Source organism: Meles meles, chromosome 6 (assembly GCF_922984935.1).
Source record: "Meles meles chromosome 6, mMelMel3.1 paternal haplotype, whole genome shotgun sequence".
NCBI classification, from domain to species: domain Eukaryota; kingdom Metazoa; phylum Chordata; class Mammalia; order Carnivora; family Mustelidae; genus Meles; species Meles meles.
Window position 1 is genome coordinate 71,374,411 of NC_060071.1, and position 24,523 is coordinate 71,398,933.

The window sequence follows — 24,523 nt, forward strand, 5'->3', positions numbered from 1 at the left end:
GAAATGAGGCTACAATCTAAATTTCTTATTGGCCAGAAATAACTCCAGTCTTTAATGAACAGAACAAGGGACTAACTCAAATATGTTAATTTATTATTTCTTTTTCTTTTTGCTAGTGGTTATACGTTTGGCACCTTTCAAAGCTGTAACTACCACACCCAGGATAATTTAAATTCAGGAAACTTTATTTAGCCTCCAGAATGCCACCCACCTCCTCAAATCCCACATCCATGCAAGAACACAAAGCCAAGGGTACACTAAAAAAAGAGAGACTGTTTTATTGTGACATTTATGACATGGACCCCTTGTCGACAGGAATGATCGAGGGGAATCTTGGCCTATTGCACGGGTGTGATGAAGGGTGCACTGGTGATCCTCTGGCTGCCGGGCTGGTTCTTGGTCCTCCCAGACCTCCACGCACATGTGGGCCAGTCACAGAAATTTCCTTATCACTTGGTGTATACATTTAACAAGTCTTTGGTCTTAATAAGCACCATTACAAACCCTCACATTAAGGGCATTATTATTCTAGTTTATAAATGTTTCAATGATAAAAAATAGCACGATTACAGTATACACACACTTAATTTACATGTAATGTATTATAACTCATAACTGAGATAAGCTACTGAACTAACTTTGGTTGATTGAAATTAATGGAGTATTTGAACTGAATACTGGTAATTTGGTTTCTAAGTTGTGTAAATATTACAGTGCATTTATAAATCTAGTTTGAGAATTTACTAGCACCAAATAGATATAATTGGCCAACCTAGTACTTGTATTTGGAGAAGCAAAGTTTAAAAATTTGAAAAACCAGAACAGTCCTTCGATTGAAAGCACATTCCTGTAAACTGCTAGAAGGATGGCGTGTCAGCATGAATGGCTGACCCCCAGTGAAAATACGTGTCCCAGTTTTCAAGAATCAACACATATGACAAGGTAGCTCAGCTACACACATGAGAAGCCTGAGAAAGTGGTTGTTTTGAACTAGGGTAGTCACCTGTACCTTGCTTTTTGTAATACAAGAATGGTGCTTATTTATAGAAATTTACTTGGTGAAAGATTGTACCTATGATATGAAGATTCTGATTGGGGGAAAAATTCCGTTCTACCTATCTATCTTTGTTTTTTAATTATTTGGTCTCTGTCTGGTGAATTAATGAAGCAAAATCTGAATTTTCATCTTCAGATTATCACCCAGTTCACCACTGAGGTAGTCTTTGTCATAATTATCTTCTAGCTGATTAAGTTCTTTCTTTTTATAAAGTGGAGTACTACTGATTTGTAATGAATAGGTTCCAGCCACTGGCTTCTTCTTGGTGAAGTGGAGGTAGCTGATCCCTTCCTTTTGGTTGATTTTAAAGAAGCCATTTTCATTTCCAGATTCAATCAAGTATTTGTTGTGATTGGTCAGAGTCGTCAGGGCGGGGAGGAGCTCTAGGATTCGGACCTTGTTACTGATGTGGGAAATATTGAAAGCGAACACGGCTGTCTTCTCAATGTCCCAACTTGCGAGACTCACATTGGTATCTCTCTCAGGCTGGTCCTGGAAAGACACATGACAATGCATTAAATAAAATGTAACTATGTCACCTACTTCTCATCTTAAAGAAAAGTGACTCGAATCTCACACTAATACCACCCCCTGCTTACGTTGGATATACCGTGTCGAAAATGCCTGTTTTCATAAAACACCATTTAACTTGTAGATCTGTTAAATTGGCACATGTTTATAATAGTAAAAAAAAAAAACATTAAACTGATGTCAGGACGGAAGTCAAGTAGTTGGAGGTCTTCTAATGCGGTGGATCTCCAAGTGTGCTCCCCAGACCAGCAGCACGTCACCTGGGAATCTGTCAGAAACGCAAATTCTCGGCGCCACCTGAGTGAGACCTACCGAGTCAGAAACCCCGGGGGTGTTTCCCAGCAATCCGACTTACCAAGTCTTCCGGATGATTCACATGCACGCTCAAGTTCGAAAACCACTGTTTTCATAGACCGTTTTCTTTCCCTAGACTTATCTCATTTCCCAAACCACAGCGGATGGGTTGCAGCACCGATGCTAAGAAAGAACCAGTCTATTTCAATTTTGTTCACTGACGCAAAACCATCCCCTCGGAAGGACACGCCTAGGAACCTACTTCCTGACTCTGATGATCTGCTAATATTCAATGCTTTTCACCTGGCTGCTTGCTGGCCTCTCTGGGACCACATGTGCCGAATTCTCCGGGCCTGGAGCCAGAGGTCTGGGTGAATATCTGTGCAGTTCTGAGTTGACTGAAAGGCTGCAGCAGCCATAGGCAAAGAAAACCAGGCTGCTTGAGCTCCATGTTGTTTTTGTCTAGAATCCAAGTTCCCTCACACTCCACATGGCTCTTTTCAGTAGAGGAGCCTTGAGCTTTCAGAACTTGGCATCCCCACGGAGAAAGCACTATGTCACTTCGCTATTCTGCCCACTTGCTGTCCTGGATCTCAGACCTTTCCTTTCAGCGGACTTTGGGTGGGTGTTTGACTTTCTCTTTGGCGAGACAGAGGAAATGAGCAAGTATGTGAAAACCTTCAGATGGCCACTCCCTAAAAGCAGCAAGAAAATCCAGAGTCCCACAGACTCTTGTAAAATGCAGCCTAGAGCTCAGGGAATGTCTGGATTTTCTCCCCAGAGAGCTTTTTCACACTTTGGAACATCCTTGGAGGAAACCACAGGCATCTGGAAGGCCCTTCTGCAACAGGAGACATCAGGAGAAACCACCTTCTGACCCACCTCGATGTTGGAGGCATCTGTTTCATTTGTACTTCTCCGTTTCCTGCCCCGTTTGGGGTAGCCGTTGATCTTACATTCGTAGCAGGCCTCCGGGGAGAGAGAATTGTCATCCATTTCGCCACTGGCAGGTGGCTCTGGGCCTCCTCGGCCCATGCCAATTCCAGAAACACAGTGCCTGTGGAGGAAGAGGGGCATGGCCCCTTTTCATTAGAACTGGGAGATAAGGGAGGAGGACCAAGAGTTCCAATGATGCATGGACCCTAACGGGTGACATTTAGCCATTGACTGTTTGTCCGCTAGGTGACTGGCTGGTTCCGAGAGCCACCCTGAAATCCTCTGGGTTTAGGCTTGGAGTCCCAGTTCCCCAGGTTGCTCGATTTCTTTCTACTATCTCTCCTCTTCCTTTCTGATCCTCCCCTTCCTTTCTGAACCGGACTGTGGCAGGTGTTTTGCTCCATTAACACAGGGAGGGGACATGGAGTGGAAATGGGGAAAAGATTGGGAGCTGAGGGGGAGACCATGTGACTTGGGAGGTTAAAGGAAAACGTCTTCCTTTTATAAACCAGAAAGTGAGAAAGGTATGGGCATCTGCCATTGAGCTCCCTGCCCTCTTCCTGCCTCCCTGACGCCATCACTACAGCCTCCCCTTCCGCCACCACCATCACCAGCCTTCACCACTCCAGCTTCTGAGCAGCTTCTCCTCTTATGTGACCACTCGTTTTGACCAAAGCTACTGAAGCTGTAAGGAAAGTTCTAGGTAGAACTGAGGTTGACTTAGAAACAAACTGTGAAGATGTGTAATGTATAAGATGCAAACATGGGAGCTTAACCCAACTGTGGGAAATTGTTTCAAGTCATTCAAAACCACTAGGGCCATTGGCTCTGACTCATGTGAGGCTGGATAAACAAACCCATGCCCAAGAGAGAACTAGTTCAGCTGTTTTTCTTTGCCTTTCAGTTATCAAAGCCAAGTTACAGAGGGAGGCTTGCATGTTTCACAAGTACCTTGTTTTGTTATTCTGCTTACTATTTCCTAGGCCTCTTGGAATGTATTTTCCAGGCTTCTCTTTCAAAATGTGTTGAAATATCTCAAGGATCCTAAGGAGTCTTTATTTTGGGGCAGGGTCCACTCTAGTGATTCACGGAGAAGCCCAAGCTGTTATAAATGGGTAGATTTCTACTAATGGGTCATAACGAAGACCAATTATTGATCGCTTTTTCTGTACTTGTTGGCCTGTTTTTTATAAACCATTTTTCGTTATGCCCTCAATGCCAATAAGCAGGATCTTTTTGTGTGTTTTGCAGCTGTTCAGGGGCTCCTACTATTTTCTGCAATCCTGCCAGAGCCCAGTACATTTCCTTTTCTCTTCCTCTGTCTTGCAGCATGAAACGTGCAGAAACAATACAATGGATGAAATGATGAATGGTCATCGTGTGTGTGTGTGTATTTGTATACATTTGCAAAATGATTAAGTTATTGGAAGAAAAACCCCAAATTTGTAGGCTTTGGTTCTTTTCTCAGAACTCCTTTCCAGTATTTTCATATCCCTGGAACACCACTTACAAGAAGTGTGACTACAAAGTCCCACTGGCCAGAAGCCAGTTTGGAGTGTCACAATTTTTGCTGGGAAAATGGTTCTGGCATTCAACTTATGAAGAATGAGTCTACCGAGAGCCAGACACAAACATCTGGGAATTTGTGTCCTATTGCTGGCATTCTGTGTACTTCCCATGAAACATTCTTTTACCTTCAAGTCTACACAGACCCAAAGTGAATGGCTTGATGTTTGTGTGTTGAGAAATCCAAGTCCACTAGGTTAATTTTATATATACACATATGTGTGTGTTCTGGGGTGTGTGATTTTGTGGGGTGTGGCTGTGTGTGTGACATGTGTATGTCTATTTCATGTCTGTATGTTCCTATTAAAAAGGTAAAAACTGAAATCCTTAACAGGCCAGACAAAAGTAGATGGGCCTCCAAGTCTCGATTAAGTCATCAGGGAAAAAGACCTACATTTGAAAACTTACCACTAAACTTTCAAATTACTGAGTAAAATAAAACTATGTCTTGCCTTCCCCAACACTCACATCTACAATGTGGTGAAGTGTTCTGCCTGGAGAATACAATAATTATTTCAGCTCCTGTTTCATATTCTTTTGGTAATTGTTAATGTAAACTTAAGTCTGAGGTGTAACGTGTACATTAAAACCAGACACCGTTGTGATTTATCCTAACATACAATGTTCTCTAATGACAGGGCATTTTCAGTAAAGACCCAACCCTGCTTGCCCCAGGAGAAGGGTGGGTCAGGAACGTGCCCTGAGTCCTGTTCTGGTCTGGGTCGGCCCCTGCATTTCTGGAGAAATGAATCCATTTTCAACAAGATCAAGAGAACGAGACGGAGAAAACCTATATCAAGGTATTTACAGCGAGTTTCATAGTCTGTGAATTTGCAGAAATCTCGATGCCTCCTTTCAAATGAAATAGCCTAACACCTTTGCAGAGCTAACTGGAATGACCTCTAGGATTACAAAAAGGATGGTTCTCCTCAGCTAGGATGGGTCGTCAGGAGCAACATCCACTTCACGAGGCTGGGAGCAAGAGAGCCCCCCAGCGCGAGCAGGGGCAGCAGCACTCACCCTTGGCCTATCCGGAAGTAGCCGGGCGGACAGCCGCACAGGTAGCCGCCCTCCGTGTTGGAGCAGCCATAGCTGCAGGGCGCCTGCGCGGAGCCACATTCGTTGATGTCCTGGCAGCCCCCGCTGAACTGTTCGTACTGGAAGCCGGCGGGGCACATGCACTTGTAGCTGCCCAGGGTGTTGTGACAGGAGGCTCCTCCGCAGATGTGTGCGCTGAGGCATTCGTTTTCATCTGCAGGGAAACCAGAACACACCAGGCGTTTCCACCAGGGACTGCCAGCCAGCTGGCCCTCCGCTCGCACTACTCGGGAAGGCAGGGCAGGCTGAAGTGGCTGGGATGGGGAGAGGGTGGGGAGAGAGAGGGCGAGAGAAGGGGTGGGGAGAGCGAGTGCGCTGTGGAAGTGGACGTGGCCTCTTGGCACGTGGGGAGCCAACGTGGAAGGCGAGGCCAAACACAGCAGGTGGAGAGTGTTAAAGCGTGGCGTTTGGGGGGCTGTCGGATTCCAGGTCTCATCTGAAGCCCACACGGGTGTGTTCTGCGCCACACGAGCCTCCCGTGAAGCACCAGGGGCTGGTTCCTAGCTAAGGTTCAAGGCTCAGGGCAGGAGGGAAGGCATCCTGCAGTTCTCTGTGAGCGGGAGGACCCTCTCCAAAGCAGGGACCAGCTGTATTCCCGGAGGCTGCTTTCCCAGTCCTCCCCCTTGAGGATGTGCGGGACTGGCAGGGCTGCCATCCTGCAGGAAGTGTCTGCCCCACTTGCACTTCCTTTTCAAAAATCTGCAAAAGCCCCCAGGTGCTTGTCCTGGGGATGAATAGTGCCTTCTGGTATGTCTGCTCCCATCTCTGAATGGGCCCCCCCTTATCCAAACCAGCCTCCTGCCCAGAGCGTCTGGGCCATGTCTAAAGCAAAGTATGGCTGGAAGACATTCAGAGCAGACTTCACAAGCAATAGTTGGAAAAAACCCACAATAGAGACAGATGCTGCAGGACTGGCTACCCACGGGGACCTGCCAAGTCTGACAGTAAAAAGCAGGGAAAAAGAAATCTAACTTTAAAAGATCAACTTGAGGGAGAAAACCTTGAGTAGCTCACTATTTCTAATTTATACCTTTCTGAAATCTCGAATATACTTTTGTAGGCCTGCCGTGTAGGGCAGGCTGGAAGCTTGCTGGTGAAACATTCCTTAATCGCTGTAGCCCATTTTCAAGCACATGTTCATTTGACTGCATACAGATTGGCTTTCGCCTCACTGAGCAAACGCTTCCAACATAAGCGAGGAGGGAAAATGTAATTAGGGTTTATTAGATGCCTGTTGCATGACAGAGTACAAGGTTCAGTACCTTGACCTTCCCAACAATTACGGGCAGTAGGTGTCATAATCCCTGTTTTACAGATGATGAAAGCAGGGCTCCAAGAGCCCCTCTGAGATCCAGTGGCAGCAGCAGGGCCGAGACACATGCCCAGGGCTCTCTGATCGCAGAAGCCATGTGCTTGCCTTCCTGCCAGTGTCTCTCAAGAGACTCTGCGCCATTTAAACTGGTACTTCTTTTGTGTTTTGGTTGGTTTCACCTTTCTGGATTCCTTTACAAAAAACCAGAACTGTTTCTAAGAAAACATCTGTATTTATTTGCATTTATACATATATATTTAAAGTAGGCTCAACACCCAGCACGGAGTCCAGTGTGGGGCTTAAACTCATGACCCTGACATCAAGACCTGAGCTGAGATCAAGAGTCGGACACTTAACTGATGGAGGCTCCTAGGTGCCCCGAAAATATCTGTTTTAAAATGGGAAAAACAAGTGGGTCAAAATGGTGAGGGCAGGGTGCTTCCATATGTATAATATTCTCCCTCCCTCTCTTCTCTCTTCCTTTCCTTTTTCCTTCCTGTGTGGAAGGAATAGATACACAATAAGAAAGCCATTCACTGAGCTGTCTGCTGTGGCTCAGTGCCCAGCTACAGGTCTGTTTGAGAATTCTTTATATCCAAGGACTCCCAGATAGCCACCCAAGGTCATTTAGGCTTCAGGGTTCCTACAACAGAGGTAATTAGATCTGCCATTGTCTTTGTCCTTTCCCCCCTTGCTCTAAATCAGAGACGAAGTGTGTAACGGATACCAGTGGAGGCCATGGGCACCCAAGAGTGAATGAGGAACCGAGGGTAATTACTTTGGTGGAAAGACTATCCCTGGCCTGTATGTTTTCCCCTTGCCCCTCCACGTCTATCTCCAGACTTTTCACCTGCTCTCAGCCCCTGGAGACTGATGTGCATGGAGCATCAACACGCTCCTCTCCTTTGCCCTATGCTTTTAGGCTGGGCTTAGCCATTGGTTTCCTGATAGGACTCTGATAGATAAAACCTCTAAGGCCCATGTCTGTATATGTAGGACAGGACCCATTGATATAAAACTTAGATTTATTTATCTGTATTGTTCCAAAGGACAGAAATAGGTTAGAAATAGGGGGAGGAACAGTTCATTTTCTATGAAGAAAAATTTCCAAGAATGAAAGTTCTCTATAGATAAATTGGGTTATCTTGCAAGAAAGTGAATGTCCTTCAAGACGGTATTCAAGCGAAGCTTGGACAACCGGGGAGGTTGGGGAAGGATTTATGTTTTAGGAGTGAGGTCAATCTAGATCGTCTCTAAGGCTCTTTCTAGCTTTGAGCATCTATCTCTGTTACCATAAATATCCATCCCGCTTAAGAACTCTCTCCTCCCTTTCACATTCTTTTCTGTTTTACTTTACTTATTTTTTTTTAACTCCCTGAGAATCTAACAAAGTTTAAATTAAACTTGCTTATCTGTGTTACGGAACTAGGGTCAGCAGAACAGGGATTAAGATAAGAAACTGGCAAATAGTCAATGTTTACAGCTTGAAAAGAATCTCTGCACTCACCCTGTACATCAGTGTACAAACATGACTTGTTTCCCATGCTTTGCCCTCTCCTGACCTTTTTCATCCTGGAGCAAATGGCTCCAAGAGCAATTTTTCTGTACTCCAAAATCTTTGTTTTCCTCTCAGTCAATACTCAAAATTGGGGGGGGGGGAGTATGTGTCCTTTTTATAAAGAGAGACATTTTAATTTTATTGAAACAGCCTTGGATTCTCCAAAAAACCCTCCTTAATTTTAAGACTAAAACCTATCCACTCTGTCCTCTAAAATCAAAGGTTGCAGCATTAGGCTTGCTTAGTGTATGTTAGCCATGGTGTGAAGGGAGAACCACTAGGAGAATTCCAAAATGTAGGATGGACTCTCTTTTACAAATTTTCTCTAGGTCAACATGGCTCAACTCCAACTGCAGCTGCAAGCTTGATCTATTCCATAAGACGATGAGACCCAGTGGCCCTTGACCCCTAACCCATCCATCTCGTAAGAGTGAAATTCTGGCAGCCCAGGAGTGAGGACCGAGAAATCCACCCTGCATGGCTCCGGGGAAGCCATTCTGGCCAAAGGCAATGCTCGTTGTGGATAGCTATACTTCTTAAGAATTATGAGGCCAAGTTTGGGCTAGTATCTTTTGGGTATTGAACCCCCTCAAACCTCTTCTAACTTCTTAATTTATTCTAGAACTCCCAGCCAGGAGATGATCTTCCGGGGACCGAAGAAGAATCTCTAGGCAATGAAGACATGATCTGCTCATCTGCACTACCTCCGGACTGCAGGTAGGAAGAGGAGGGAGGGCCGGTCATCAGGTAGTGTCGTCTAAACTCTTCCAGCACTGGCATCCTTTTAGCCAGCCCCGCTCACCCTTCCAAAACTGTGTCTTGGAAATAATCAAACCAAATGAGAGGGATGCAGTTTTGATAAATGAAAACACACCAAACGTCTCTTCTTTTGGAGAAAAGTGGAGCACTGAGAGGTGAAGCAGCACCAGGGAAGCAGTAATCCTTGTGTCTTTGCTAAGGAGGGCTCTGAACCCATAGGTGTGGCAGCTAGAACAGGTCACCTAAGCGCCAAGCTTACCGCAGTGCTGCGTAGATACTTGGTACATGGAAAAAGTGAGTGAACACAACACTTGAAAGGCAGCCCTGAGTCAGGAAGTTAAGAGTCTGAGGTTCTAGTCTCAGGCATGTCACAAAGGAACAAGGTTCAGGACAGATTACTTTTCTTCCTTGGGCTTTCAGGTCTTTCTAGTAAAACCAGGAGCCTGGGCAAGATGAATGTGGGGTCCCTCTAAACTCACCGTGTTGGAATTCTCTCATGTGCATTAAGAGTATTTTTCCCATGACAGTATGGAATAAAAAATGACATAATTTCAGTTTAATGAGCCCATGGGTCTCCCTTAATTTTCAAAAGAATTCAGAGACCTGAAAAAACTACCCGCGTCGGCTGCCTACGTCCTGCCCCAAAGGGTGTGTAGAGCTGAATGGAACCACTTCTGTGTCTGTGGGCCAAAAGTCACCCAAAATCACCTCTGGCTGGCTGGCTATTTTTCAGTCAGAGGCAGGATTTTGTTGGCCCTCCTGCGAAAAGGGCCACAGTGACAGCATGCAGCAGAAGCGGGGAGGATGCTGAGAGTGAAGAAATTCTAGGGGCATTTCATTTCCAATGTTCTCAAAATATCCTTTATCATTATTTTTCCCCACTCAGTTTGCTGTTTTGCAAAGGCTGTGACTCTCCTCTGGTTTCAACCAGGTTAGGGGGGCTTTAAATGACTCTCTGTTGATCTAATGACAGGAGTTCAAGTTTCGAGAAAGAAAGCACTATTTAGCCTCAGTGGAGCCCACCGCAATTCATCATGGTAGCAAAGAAAGACTACTTGCCCACACACTGGTTCCACTGGTAATGCTGGAGATAGCCCTGGGGGCAGCTGCACCGGTAGCCCCCGATGATGTTCTGGCAGCCGTGCTGACAGCGATGGTTGCCTTCACACTCGTCCACGTCTGCAAAGGAAGGGAGAGCTGCCTTGAAGCCACGTCAGTGTTGGTCTCTCAGTTGTTCTCTGAAGCCGCGCTGACGTGCATGCTAAAGGGAGAGGCAGCTGACCCCCGAGAAACTATTCTACCACCGGAACGTCAAGAATATGTGCTCCGGAGCTTTTGATGAGTCCAAGGAGAAAAACATCCAGATATTCCTGCTAATGTCTACAAACTAAAATGACCAAGAAATGAAGGTAAGGCCCAAGAGCATTCTATGGGATAGCTGTGGAAGTTATTTGTATTTGCGTGTTTGTGCCAGGATCAGAAACTAAAAGATGTCAAGACAGAAAGGAAATCCTAAAAAAAATTTAAATTTTAATTGCATATTATCAGACGAGTTATTCTTCATATATATAATCCACATGTGGGGAGTCCTTTAGGACTTGACTAGTTTGTGCCCTCTTAGGTGACGCTATTCACTGAGCAGAAAAGCCCTGAGATACTGGGGGAAGGCACATGTTCTGGACATGATCAAGCAAGAGACGAAAGATGGGTCTCTAAGAGAGGACACCTGTGCCAACCCAGCAAAATAGTTCCCATCTTCAGTTGGGTGTTCTCCCTGTGCTCAGTTCCGAGATCTGCTAGAGGAGGAGGGTGAAGAGTTTCCCCCAGGACCTGGCAGCAGCATCAAGCTGAGAACCCTACCCACCTTCACAGCTAGCGCCGCTCTGATCCAGTGAGAACCCGCGCTGGCATTCACAGGTGAAGCTCCCAGGAGTATTCTGGCAAATACCCTTAGAGCCACACAAGTTGATGTCAGAAGTGCATTCGTTGTTATCTAGAACAAGCAGGTAGGGAAAAGAATAATAAAAAATCCCCTCTCTTTGTGTTGTTTAAGAGAGGGATGATTCACTCAGAAAAGGCCAATAACTTTTCACATACAGGTGTGTGCAGACACACCTGCACACACGCACCTGTACTCACATAGTCTTTTTTCACTGTTTTGTCATCATCTTCCAACAGCAGAGGAACCAGAAAACCATTCCTTAAAGGAACAGCTGCGTTTCCTCGAGGGTGTTTTCCTCTCCCACTTACCGATGCAGGCAGTATGGTGCTGGGTAAATCCAGGAGGACATTTACACGTGAAGCTGCCGATGGTGTTCACACACAGGAACTGACAGTTGTGCTGTTTGGTGGCGCACTCGTCAAGGTCTATAAAGAAATGGAAGATGACCATCAGGGTCGAACTGACAGCACAGCACTCCTCAGAAGGAGTTCTGGGTCCTGACCTGTACGTCTCAACCCGGGCCAGAACAGACAGGCGGCACCCGGCTAGGATGAACTGAGGAGATAAGTTTGGAAGATGAAATGTGCTCTCCTTGTAGACCAAAAACTGTAGCTCTTTGGGGATCCAAGGAAATCCCAATTCCCTTTTGCTAGAGCAATGCAGGGATTTATCAACAAAGGCATTTCAAATAAACTGTGACATTTTAAATAAACTATAAAATAAAGTAAAAGATAAGGGATTCTCAAAATTTTCCAAAGCGTTGAAAAGATCTATTCAAGCTGAAATGCAAAAAGAAATGTTGAGGCTGGAAATGACTTTATTTGCTTAGTTCTTTTTTCCCTCCCTTTTCCGTTCACTGTTTTGAATCTGCTCGAATGAGATGTTCAACCAAACCAAACCAAATGGATTTCTTTTCTTAGAGAGTCTCCTTTGGTTAAAACAAAATTGAGTGATCAAGAAGGAAACAAAGGGGAAAAAAAAAAAACCCTCACTCTGATAAGCTAATAGCACTTTTAAAAACGGCCTACAGTATTTACCCAACGTTGTTTTCCACATCTCAGTAAAATCCTCTATTTTGACCAGGCTTCTTTTCTCATTGCAGGAACTCCCAGGCTCATTCTCAACTCCACTGCTATTTAAAGACCTCAAGAGATACAAGGTATGTTCCAGCTTTCAGCTGAATTTTAACAACAACAACAACAACAACAACAAATCACTGACTCAAGGGGCCCTGCCAGAGTACTGTTCTGCAGTTGCTGGAGCTTACCTGCACACAGGTGAGGGAGACAGCTCAGCGATTTCTTACACTGTTTTCTAACTACTCCACCTTAAGAACAGCAGCACTTGCTGTTCTCACCTCCAAGAACACCTTGTCTCCCCTTCTTTCCTCTACTCTGGATCCTACCCGGCTCTCACGGAGGAGGTGCTGGTCCCACATCTCCCCTAGGCCATCCTTTGAGCCTCTTTCTGTCAGATTCAATAGTATATATATCTGCACCACTGGGTTTGAACTTTAGTCCTCCATGCCAAGTATGGGGACGAATCTAGACCTCATGAGAACAACAGGAGAAAGGGACTTGTGAGGGGATCTATAAGAATCCCATGCTGTTTGCCCACTCCTAAAACCATAAAGAGAGCATCACTGGTGTGTTTGATACATTGTGAAAAAACTGTTACCACTATACATTTAATTTCCATTTTTCATTTCTTAATTGCTAGACCTTTTTGAGGATTTTCTGCCCCCACAGGCTGGAAAAATGCTGTAAATTTGTTTTGCTTGGTGTAGATAATATATACACTGAGAGAGATTTTCTCTTTAATTTGGTTCTTTATTTACATGAGTAAGTTTATGGCTCTGTGTTATAGCCTCACACTTCCCGGAGCTCACTGTGATCCACAGATGGAGAATAAGTTCTATGTTTGAGAAGCACAAAGCTGTAAACAACTCTTTTATCAAGATAGTCAGAATTATTAAGTAGGTCTCTCAACTTCCTTTCCCCAAATTCTAGGATTATATATAGATTTCCTTTTATATAGGAAAACCTCAGGCACTGTTCATTCTGTCTTTCTATGTTACAAGACTCTTAACTCTCTCCTTTCAGCAGATGTACAAGAACTCAGCTGAGGGTCCTACTTCCCTCTGCTCTCCACTTCCACCCCATGGTTCAACTTCCCTTACTTTCCTTTTACTCCATCATGGCTTTATGGTAGAAACACTCTAACTCTTGGTCTGCCATCTGGTCTATCTTTCCTTCTCCAAATCCCTCCTTTTAAAAATCACCCCTAAGTTTGATTTACTTGTGCTATTCAGTTGATATGTGAAGTTCTTACTGTTGAGGAAGATGTTTCTAGGAGTAAATTTACACCAACAGAATTTTGCAAAGGATAACTTCTGGTTGAAGAGAGATTTCTGCATGGAGTTCTGCTGTTTCTTAATTCTTTGTGATATCTGTGGCTCAGATAAGGTTATGGAGGGCAGGAATGGCCTTCTTTAGTAGACCAGAAACCCAGACAAAATGTTTACTTAATCAGGCACAGTGTTTTCTAGGCACCAGTTAAGTTGAGGCAGGACAATGCCGGAGACCTGGGCTCTATGGTTGTTGAATAGATTACTTCCTTTCTGCTTATTCTATATATATGGAGTCAATCAATTAGGGATCTGTCCCACCTGAGGCATCTTCCCCCATGGCTGCCCAAGGGGCAGGCACTGAGGATGCCTCCTGTTGCCACTGCATACCTTCTTAGCCCCACAGTCTCCCTGGCCTCAGCCTCCATCCATCCACCATAGGAAGCAGGTGGCAGGGAGATCCCAGGGAGGGACTAACGCCAGGGAGCTATTGCCTGTGGACAGCTTGTCTATGGAATCCTCAAATGCACAGGGAATGCAACTACTTGCCCAGAAGGCAGGTGTGTGGGTGCAGGCAAATTCTACTTTACCTTTGCAGCTCCTTCCATCCTCCTGTAGAATGTAGCCTTTCGGGCAGGAACACTGGAAACTCCCTTCTGTGTTTTTGCAGATAAAATTGCAGGGTTTGGGGGCCTGGTTACACTCATTCAGATCTATGATCAAAAAGAAACCTTGTGACTGTCCATCTAAAATGATGCTCAGTACCCACAGGGTCTAACAGAGAACTTTAGCTTTGCGGAAAGAAAAGATACACTCTGTTTAGTCTTTGATCGTTGTCTTGGGTTTTCCTATAAAATTACAGAGGCTATTTAGATGTTCAGTTTGAGGACTTTTTTGGTCCCATAATGTACAGTTCCCACTCAGAATAAAGCTGAACACCAAAAACAGAGCACTTACCTACACAGGAAGTTCCAGTTATATCTGGAGTGTAGCCATTTTTACACAGGCAATGATAGGATCCTCTGTCATTGACACACTCCCCATTTCGACAGACATCATGAATAACCTTGCATTCATCGATATCTGTTAATTTAACAGAGGTTAAAATAAGAAAGACAGTATAAAATGGGCAACATCAATATGTAGGGGTGACCTCACCATAAATACTAATAAACTCTCTCATGCACCTAAGAAATTAAACCAAAGGGGTGAGAGTATACATTTCATAAGTAATGGTAATTATACTGAAAGCCAAATGAATAACTACACTAATAACTAACGAAGTATAATAACTAATCAGGCCAGGAGAATACTTTAAAAATAGTTATCTAAATGTATAGTTTTCCCCCTCTGGGTCCAATGACACTGGTATCTCCCAGACATATTCAGTTCCTTGCTCTACCTCATGCCATTAAGCTTGCCTCCTGCTGACATCTCAAAAATGGCTCATAGCTGTAGACTCTTGACAAGAAAATCCCTTTTTTTTCTAATAGTGCATGTCCAAAATAAGGGGGAAGGTTTCCTCCCATTCTTTTGCTGTATTTAAAGTTAATCCTAAAAAATGTCAAATTGCATAATATTGGGGAAATGGGACCAAACTTCCTTTGGACAGGGAAGCTCTAGGGCTCTGGGGTGGATCCCCAGGGTTTGATTTTTGCAGCCTGATAAGGTAGAGGGTCCCTTATTCACAGCTCCACCCCAGGGAGAAAGATCTGGTTGCTATGCACTATTGAGCACTAAAGCCACTGTCCTTCCACATCGTGACCCATCTATCTCCTTACTGCTCGGTGCAGTGCAATACCAAATGAGTTCTTAGCCTCTGATTGCCAAACAATCATTTTATACCAACAGATGTTACTTATCCTAGTTCTTTCCAGTTTCCTCTGAAATGCAATTTTGTCTGCCCTCCCTGGTCTCGAGAAGTATTTTCCACTATCTCATTTTCACATTCTTGGAAGAAACCTTAGTTGCTTTCAGTCATCCAGTCCCATCCAGTTCTGTGTCTTCCCACATCCACTTCTGTTATTCTACCTTTAGCCACATCTTTCTAACATATACACAACTCCTGCTTACTCTCCTTCCACCCTTCTCACTTCCAGTTCCTTCCTAAGGAGCTCAAGAAGACTTTCTCCATTCTCGTTTGTGAGGGTGGAGACAAGTGCCCCTGCTGTTGGGGAGCAGAGCCCCAGCAGTCTTCTCCAGAGCTGCCTCAATGTGCCGCGACAGCCTCCCCACGTCACCCACGTGAAAACAGCTGGAGATTTTCTAGAAGCAACTGTGTTTTAATCACCAGAATATCAGCATCATCTATACTTCCTTTGTGCATATCTTTCAGCCCATTTTACAAGTTAAAATGCATATTGGTAGACTAATCTAGGAATTCAGTGATCATTTATCCCACGGTTCATCTAAAAGTTTACATTCTGAGCGACCCATAACTGACTTACAACAAACTTCTGTTTAAAAAGCTGGGGACTCCTTGTGATGAAAAGGAAGGAACAACAGCTTTGGCAACCTGGCCTCGAACATCTAAAATACCATAATAAAGGGTTTGCGACCCAGCCCAAGCCCATACTGAAGACTCCATATTCTCAACTGTTTGTCATAAAACAAGCAGATTCCCTTTTGGATTCTAAGTGAATTACCTGCTCCACTGGTCATAAATCAGAACGAAAGGAAGTACCTGCTCCATTGGTCATAAATCCTCGGCCATGGGGGCAGAGTTTTTTGAAGGCCACGGTGCCCTGGAAAGGGCAGATCTCACAGTGGGGGCCCCAGCCTCTCCCGCCATCGCAGCAGCATTCAGACTTGGTGACAGGGTTCCTGTTGCTCGAGCCGATCTGACACATGTTTTGGAGCACCTCCGTGAAGCAGTACCCTTCCCGGTTGTCTGGACGGGACATTATATGGCAAAGACGATTTTAGGACTTTTATCAGCATGACAAAATATTATGAATTTGGTCAAATGTAAAACCCAAAAAGGATGTAACACTTTACCCTGGGTGAGAAGAAGCGAGAAGGGAAAGCTGGAAGCAGCAGTAAGAGAGAAAGGATGACGTCTGAGGGAAACAAGACAAGAAATTCATTAAGTGGCCCCCGCAAGGTTACAACTCTCTCTACTCCCAGAAATACGGAGGAGTAGTCATGCCCTCGAGAGGGAGGAGCAGAAAAACACATGGAAATGGATCCTCAGCACTGAGGGCTCAAAAAGGCAGTGGAGAAAGAAATTCCAAACAAGTGATTCACGGATACATTTAGCAAAGGAAGAATTCAGCTGTGGGGTGGTGCTGAGCCCCAAGGACAATCGCATTAAGTCACTTCCAAAATAGGAACCTGCCTCAAGTTTTAACAATTTCCATTATTTCAGATCAGACATCTAGGTGACAGGCCTCCCAGCGTGATGGTAGGGGCTGTGAGAGCCTCCCCGTCCATCGTCTGGACTCACCAAGGCACTCATCCTGAGTAGGGCTGGCGGTGAAGCCGTCGTTGCACTCGCAGGTGTAGCTGCCCCGGGTGTTGAGGCAGCGCCCGTTCTCACAGATGCCCGGCTTGGTCTGACACTCATTCTCATCTGTGGGGTTCATGGAAAGAGCAAACACAAGAGCAGTCATCCCACCCCTTTGCACACAAATGGAGTCTTTCTTTTAGTTCGTGAATAGATGGTCATCTCATGTGTTCCCAATCAGAAGGTATAAAAGAGTATTCCGCAAAAGCACCCCTTCCTGCCCCACACCTCAGCCACCTAACTCCCCTCCTCAGCGGCAACGCTGTGTGACTGCCAGTTTCTCACATGTCCTAGAAATGGAGTTTGCACATACAAACCAAGACATTGTGTGTGTGTACTGTACGTGTGTACACCTCTGTCCTTTAAAAAGCATACTTGATGGCATTTTGATATACTTAGATGGAGATGATGTCATTTTAGGTACACATACATTTTTCACTTAATAAGATTAAAGTTTTCTCTATCTGTCCATCAGAAGGATTCCCAAAGGATTATTTCAAGTGAAGAGAAAAGACAGCACATGTTAAATATTATAATACTTCATCAGAATAATGTCTGAACTGAGTTTGAACTGAGAACTGGCCTACATGTAATCTTCCAATTCAATACAGATTACATTTATTGTAATACTTCAACAATATTCTTGAGAAATAATTGTAATCTAGTCTCTCAGGTTAAAAACAAAAGCACTAAAACAAACCGGAGATTCTTAGAATTATCTGATGATTTTTTAACAGACTGAGCCACCCAGCTGCCCCAATCTGATGACTTTTGGGAAGATCATAAATAAAGTGACTTGCTTAGGTGCGTGTCATGCAGAATATTTCTGAGCCCCAGAGGCAGGGGTCTTATGTTGAGAGAGCTGGAAGGTGACAACTACGGGACTGTGGAAACGGGCCAAAATCCTGATGTTCATGCCATCCCCAGACCCATTAAATCAGAGCATTTGGGGTGGGACCTCTGTTCTCCAAGTGATTCCAGCAACATGGGCTGAGAAGGTTGAGAACCACTGAACCTGGGAACAGCTGGTGTGTGCTCCTATGTCCAAATACTTTTTCTGTGCTTTTAAAGTCTGCTCTTCAATTACTGCTTAATTCTGTATTTTACAGGGTAAGGGGAAAATGAGATTCTTAAGCTTCTTGACTGACAACATAAGATTTCTTTTTCTGGCATCACTGATTAAAAGTGGAAAGGAAGCTTGTGGGAACTTTCTAATACTTTTCTCCTGTATTGATTGTTCAGACCAGAGGTCAGGAAACTTCTACTCTAAATAGTAGTAATATTATAGTATTATTGTATTATATATAATAACTGTTTTAGGTTTTGCAGGCCATATGGTCTCTGTTGCCTTCCCTTTATTCTGCTGTGCCATTGTGGCATGAAATAACCATGGACAATGTCTAAATGAATGGTTACAGCTATGCTGCAATGTGACTTAATTTACAGAAATAGGCGGCAGGCCGGCAGGCTGGATTGGCCCCCTGGGCTGTGGTTTGCCCATCCCTGGTCTGAAGCTGCGGTTCTCAGTGGAGGACCCACATTACCTAGTAAACTTAAAGAAATACCAGTGCCTGGGCCCCACTCTAGACCAGAACGGATTCTCTGGAGGAAGATCCTACTGGTTTAATGCTGTTCCCTGGTTCAGAGGGACCGGACATCAGTCATTCAATGTCAGGGTGCTAACAGCAAAGCTGGGATGATAGAAAGACATTCCAATGTGGTGTGAAGAGAACTTACCCCAAAACAACAAAAAGTATAGGAGCCAAGAAAAGAAGTAGAGGAAATACCTGGTGCCGAGTCCTGGCAGCAACACGGGCTGAGAAGGTAGACAAAGGCCCACTCAGAGGGGCAGAAGGATGGTGCTTCTGGAACTGAGAGTTAAGCAAGAGGCCAGGTGCTCTCCAAGGGAAACCATGACATGAGGGAAGAGCGGGAAGATGGCTCTGGCCCAGAAGAGCACATTGCCCATTGGGACTCAGACTCCAAGTCCTTTCTGACTCCCTTGAAGCTGCTTGGGCCGGGACTTGCTTACCTACGCAGCCCTCGCCATCGGGTCTCCGCTGGTAGCCGGGCCCGCAGATGCAGATGTACGTGCCGATGAGGTTCTTGCACTCCATCTGCTTCTCAGCACAGTCGTGTTTGCCCTCTTCGCACTCATCCTCGTCTGGAAAGAACGTGCAGCCACGAATTATAAAAGGAGCTGCACTAATTTCCTGCCTCTTAAGCATGAGATGGTGTCAAGCAATCAATTTTCCTGTATACTTATTTCAGGGTTAACCTGTTTCCTTTTGTATGGTGGGTGCTGGCCTCAGATTGGGAAGGAGTTTTGTCCCACCTTTGAACTTGATGAAGAAATTATTCTGTAACTAACTGTAACCCATTCAAAGGTGGGAAGTGTGAGTGTTAATTCTTTTTGATGAATTCACCTAAAAAGGTCTTCTATAAATCTTTCATAATATAATTACAATAACAGCATTATAATTAAAATATAGTATAATCCAAAGCTTCCATTATGTAACAATTATAATATATTTTATGTAATATTAGTATATGGTTAGATTATCATTATTATTAAAATAATCATTATATAATGAAAACTTTGGTTTTTAGACTTTGAGGAAAAGACAAACATTCACAAATATCATATTCTCTCCTGGTTCTTCCTTCCTTCATTTCCTTTTTTCTGGTGTGGACAGGGCTTCCTCATCCCTTATTCTCCTATTGCATTTCCCTATCTCTATCTTTCTACTTTATGTGGTCTGAGCTGAGAAATTTGGGTTTATCCTGGATGTGATGTAGAGCTCATAGTTAGGAAATCGGTTCACCTTCAAGAAAAATCCTACTTAAGTCATCTGAAGAGAGTAAATAGCTGCTCATTTAAGACTCTGGAGGAGCAAATCAGTGCTTTTCAAGGAGCCCCATGATTTACCTAACTTTGTAGAGCAGAGCCTAGTCCAGAGGCACAGTAATTGCAGGTGTTCAGTACACATTTTTAAGGCAAACTCTTTAACAAATTCCATATGCTGCCTCCATTCTTAGAATATAACAACATCCCTTAGTGATGGGGATTTTTAAAAAAAAATTACTTAATTTAATATTATTCTACTAGAGGCAATGATGACCCCCATATTGTCTAAGGACTATAGCAGAGTTCCTTGATTCCCAGCCTTTCTCTACTGCTAGAAGCTTTGGAGACACCTTTCCCATCATAGATAGAGTGACAGCCCCCCAGTTAGATGACCTTTAACACAGATGTCTCACCTTTGCACATCCTTCTATCTTCTCTCAGGACATATCCCGCTGGACATTTGCATTCATATGACCCATAAGTGTTTACACACCGGAAAGCACAGAGTAGAGGGTTCTGGGCACACTCGTTTATATCTGTAGCAGAAGGGAGCACGAAAATAATGGATCATGGGCATCAACCAAAAAAGAGTCTATTTTTATCAAAAGTTGAAATGCTTCACTGTCATCAACATGGATGCCCCAAGCAATCTCTGGTTTTCAATGAATCATAAAATGAGTTGGTTATTTTATAATTGGTATAGGCAAGGTGATCATGGGTTCTGGTTCTCCTAGTACAGGCCTAGTTCTGTCTTATTATCCTGGTATAATTATTAATGTTATTGAGACAGATGGGAAATTGTAGACCACCCTACATATAGGGAGCTTTTTTGAAATTCTGGCTTTCACATCTCAGGTTGACCACTTGCCATTCCCTAGAGTCACATAGAGTGGGAATCAGTTTTACCCCATTCAGTCAAAACAGCTGCCAAGTCAATGGAAGTCAGAACAGAAGCAAACCCATTCGCTATTGTTAACCACCTCCCCTTCCCCATAGAAAAGAGGCTCCTGTGAAGTAACAGTGATTCTTGCGCCCAAGCAAATGGGGAACTGATGCCAATTTATGCCTTAAGTAGGAATGACTTTACCATTCATAGATAAAAGTGATTTCTACGGATCCCATAGTTTGGAACCAGCAGAATATGTTTTGGAGAAGCAGGGTTAAAACAGACCGTCTTGATTCTCATGTTTCTTTCTAAGTCCAGGGATGCTGACTGAGAATGGGGACCCCAGATCATATTTAGTCATAGCCTTTAAAGATGAAGCACCAACTAGGACAATGGTAGAACATCTCTCTAATGAAAAGCTCACTTTCATACCATTGTTATCCTCTACCTTCACCTCACCTTCACTCTCTTCTGTGACCAGTGGTCTCTGCTACTTGAAAGTGTATCAGAATTACCTGGAGGGCTGCTAGGCTCCACTCTTTGAGTTTCTGATTCAGAAGGTCTGGAATGAGGCCTGAAAATCTGTATTTCTAACAAGTTCCCAGGTGATGCTGATGTGACTGATCCAGGGACCACCCTTTGAGACCCACTGGTCCAGACCTCCCTCTCCCTCCCTTCTCACCATACAACTATCCTACTAGGCATACTGGCAGATGTTTTGCTGTGATTGCCCCCAGATGGCCATAGGATGTTGCTGGTTATGTCAGTGTGCAGAGGTTTCTATGAGTATGAACCGGGAGAATGATGGTATGGCCCATTAGGCCTAGATGTTCTTTAGCCTGTAATGCCCTGAGTGGTATTTAATATCAAGAACTGTAATCACTGTGAAGTGTGTAAACCTGGCGATTCACAGACCTGTACCCCTGGGGCTAATAATACATTATGTGTTAATAAAAAAACCAAAAAAAAAAAAAAACTGTAATCAGTCCACTGCTGTCTCCACGATCAGAACATGTAACCAACTATTCTGAGAAGAGACTTACCTTCACAAGTCATCATTGGGCCAGGCTCAAATCCCTCCTCACAGGTACATTCAAAACCTCCAATCACATTCTTGCAGGTTCCATTTCCACAAGGATTGCCCACAGAACATTCGTCAGTATCTGCAAGTGACCAAGAGTGTTTTCAAAACATGATGAATGAAGACCAACATGGTCTTGGACGCAAATCATACCTCTCCCTCTATCAGGGCACTTTGCTCTGAGGCATCTTGCTTTATCCTCATTCTGCCTTTGTACGAAAGGAGTGCCCATGTCTTATCTCCACAGATTTATAGCTGTCAAATTTGACCTGCTAAGTGGCAGTGGCACTAACAGTGGCAGCCTCTGGCCTTCCAGCCCTCCTACTGCTCTTCCCCTGAGCTTCTCCAGCCTCCCGTATTAGGTATGAAGAGCTAAATCGACCGGGAATAGATGCTCCAAGGGTTAAAGCCAGGCTGCTCTCCCCAGTCAAAAGTTTTCACTTATATAAAGCTAGAAATACATCTCCAGTCTGGCCTCACATTACATCACTCTCCAAGAAGCCTTAAACATGATGGATTTTTGCCAGGTATAAAATAGAAGACAAAGCTTACACAAAACGAGGGACCAGAGGTTAGGCAAAATTAATACGCTGGATAAAATCAAGATTCAAGGTTTTTTGTTGATTCTGTTGAAACCAGATGGTTTACATTAGGCAGAAGAAAAGCTAGAAAGAAATATGTTTAGGGTATGATCTCTGTAAACAACTGTGGAAAGAGAACAAGTCTTACCAAGGAGGTCTAAAAAATATCTATGCCTCCCAACCCGTCCCTCTAGAATCTGACACATCTCTTGGCGGAGAGGATCTTCCTTTTGCAAAGGGAAATTTTTGAGGAATAACATTGTTATTTTAGTTCTCTAGGACATGGAACAGTGATGGACTATCATCAGGGTTATATGTTCTGTTGGGTTCTGAGTCAAATGGTGAAGGCAAGAGGCTGTGGTAGAGAGACTGGGCGAGCGGGCTTATTTAGCACGCTGAAGATCTTGAAGAGAATTCAGTGACAACTTTGCTTTTGTTCTGCTGTGAAATGGCATTTCACTGTCCAGAATATTACATCTCTTTTGAGTTCATAAAAGTCACAACATCATTGATTTTTAGAGCTGCAGAGCAATTAGGAATAAATTAGTCCATTTGCATAATATGACATTCTGAGGCCTAGAAAGACTAAAGAACTTGCTTACATTTCATGGTCATAGCTGTGGGTGAAATTTTAGAGGAGCAGACATAATACTTGGATTCAATTTTGCATCGGTAGGCATCAAGAGGTCAAAGGTCAGGCATAGCCATTCTTAGAACTTTTAAGAGGGCAAAAACAAGAGGAGTTTACACTGTGTATGTAGCTTTTCACATTACTAAATTTAATAAAATCTGGATAAATGTTGTGTTTTACATATTGAGAGAATAAGATTATGACTATTAATTTTTATAAAGGTTTAAAAAAATACATGATAATGCCCTCCTTTCTACCACATCTTCAGATGTGTCCAGTGTCTTAGACTGTAAGGCCCATGCAAGGAAGAAAGACATTGGCTTGGGTCACTGCTATAGCCACAAAGCCTGGGACATGGGGTATACAACTAGTACTGCAGATGAATGATGCCTGAATGAGTCACAAAACACGCTTGTCCCAATCCTACTACTCACACTTCCCAGTGTGAATGCTCCATGGCCCCGTTTCTAACTTGTAAAATCCCTATGGAAGAAACCGACCTATAACTCACCTACACATTCATTCCCTTCCAGAATGTAGCCAAAGGGACACTCGCAACGGTAGGAGCCATCCGTATTGATGCACTGTCCATGTTTACAGACGTCAGGTTCTTTACACTCGTCCATATCTTATGTAAAGGAGAAATAAAACAGTGACTAACAAGGTACTTTTTTTGTTCTTAGTAATCTTTTTTGCGATTTTGTTTGAGAGAGAGCGTGAGCAGTGGGGAGAAGCAGAGGGAGAAGGAGAAGCAGACTCCACACTGAGCAGGGAGCCCCATACGGGGCTCAATCCAGGACCCCAGGATCATGACCTGAGCTGAAGGTAGACGCTTAACTGACTGAGCCACCCAGGCCCCCCAAGGTACTTTAAAAACAAAAACAAAAAAAGGTAAACTATGATCGTTTCAGCATCTAATCAATGAAATATCTAATATTACAATATTGCCATACAGTATGATAATCCAGTTGGTACCTAAATGAAAAGTAGAGCTTTATTTTACAAGATAAATGTGGAGAAATAAGAACAGTTTGGGGGGAGGGGCCATGGGTGGCTCAGGTGGTTGAGCATCTGACTCTCGATTTTGGCTCAGGCCATGATCTCAGGGTTGTGAGACTGAGCCCCATGTTGGGCTCTGCACTCAGCGGGGAGTCTGCTTGAGATTCTCCTTCTCCCTCTGCCCCTTCCTCACTGCTCTCATGTGCTCGCTCTCAAACAAACAAACAAACAAATAATCTATCTTTAAAAAAAAATAAAATGAAGAACAGCTGGAGAAAGGGCAGGAAAGAAGCTGGTTAAGAATATTAAGAAATGCTGAGAAGCCAGCACAGGCCACTTACCAACTGCTGAATCATCAGGCCCCACAATGATGCCACTTCCATAGGGACAGATCTGGCGGAAGGCCTCTGCAGTAGAGACGAACACTTGTTAATAGATAGACCAATGGCGATTAACTACAGGCTGCTTCCCACGCAACGTGTGGTGGCTAGACTGCCACAGGCCGCGCATATCGGGAAACAATGGACGAGAAAAGCCCCGATACCAGGGAAAGTGAACAAGTCTCCCAGAGCTGGAGTGCCTACTACTTGGG

At 44.1% G+C, this 24,523-nt stretch overlaps 1 protein-coding gene across 3 annotated transcripts in view; it reads right to left on the reverse strand.

Annotated features, from left to right (window-relative positions):
• Positions 1 to 253: 253 nt before the first annotated feature.
• The window catches only part of FBN1 (fibrillin 1), a 229,460-nt gene continuing 205,190 nt past the window's right edge, over positions 254 to 24,523 (reverse strand). For 2 of the 3 annotated variants that reach the window (XM_046008182.1, XM_046008181.1), the window contains exons 52-66: positions 24,273 to 24,338; positions 23,444 to 23,560; positions 21,683 to 21,802; positions 20,167 to 20,289; positions 18,938 to 19,069; positions 16,846 to 16,971; positions 16,084 to 16,290; positions 14,358 to 14,483; positions 13,991 to 14,113; positions 11,362 to 11,478; positions 10,976 to 11,104; positions 10,171 to 10,290; positions 5,405 to 5,636; positions 2,765 to 2,939; positions 254 to 1,549 (exon numbers count right to left, since the gene is read on the reverse strand). In XM_046008182.1, coding sequence (XP_045864138.1) covers positions 1,160 to 1,549; positions 2,765 to 2,939; positions 5,405 to 5,636; positions 10,171 to 10,290; positions 10,976 to 11,104; positions 11,362 to 11,478; positions 13,991 to 14,113; positions 14,358 to 14,483; positions 16,084 to 16,290; positions 16,846 to 16,971; positions 18,938 to 19,069; positions 20,167 to 20,289; positions 21,683 to 21,802; positions 23,444 to 23,560; positions 24,273 to 24,338 — 2,303 coding nt within the window. In that variant the 3' untranslated portion in view covers positions 254 to 1,159. Of the gene's footprint in view, positions 1,550 to 2,764; positions 2,940 to 5,404; positions 5,637 to 10,170; positions 10,291 to 10,975; positions 11,105 to 11,361; positions 11,479 to 13,990; positions 14,114 to 14,357; positions 14,484 to 16,083; positions 16,291 to 16,397; positions 16,460 to 16,845; positions 16,972 to 18,937; positions 19,070 to 20,166; positions 20,290 to 21,682; positions 21,803 to 23,443; positions 23,561 to 24,272; positions 24,339 to 24,523 lie in introns of those variants that run through there. The other variant, XM_046008183.1, reaches the window with a different exon arrangement.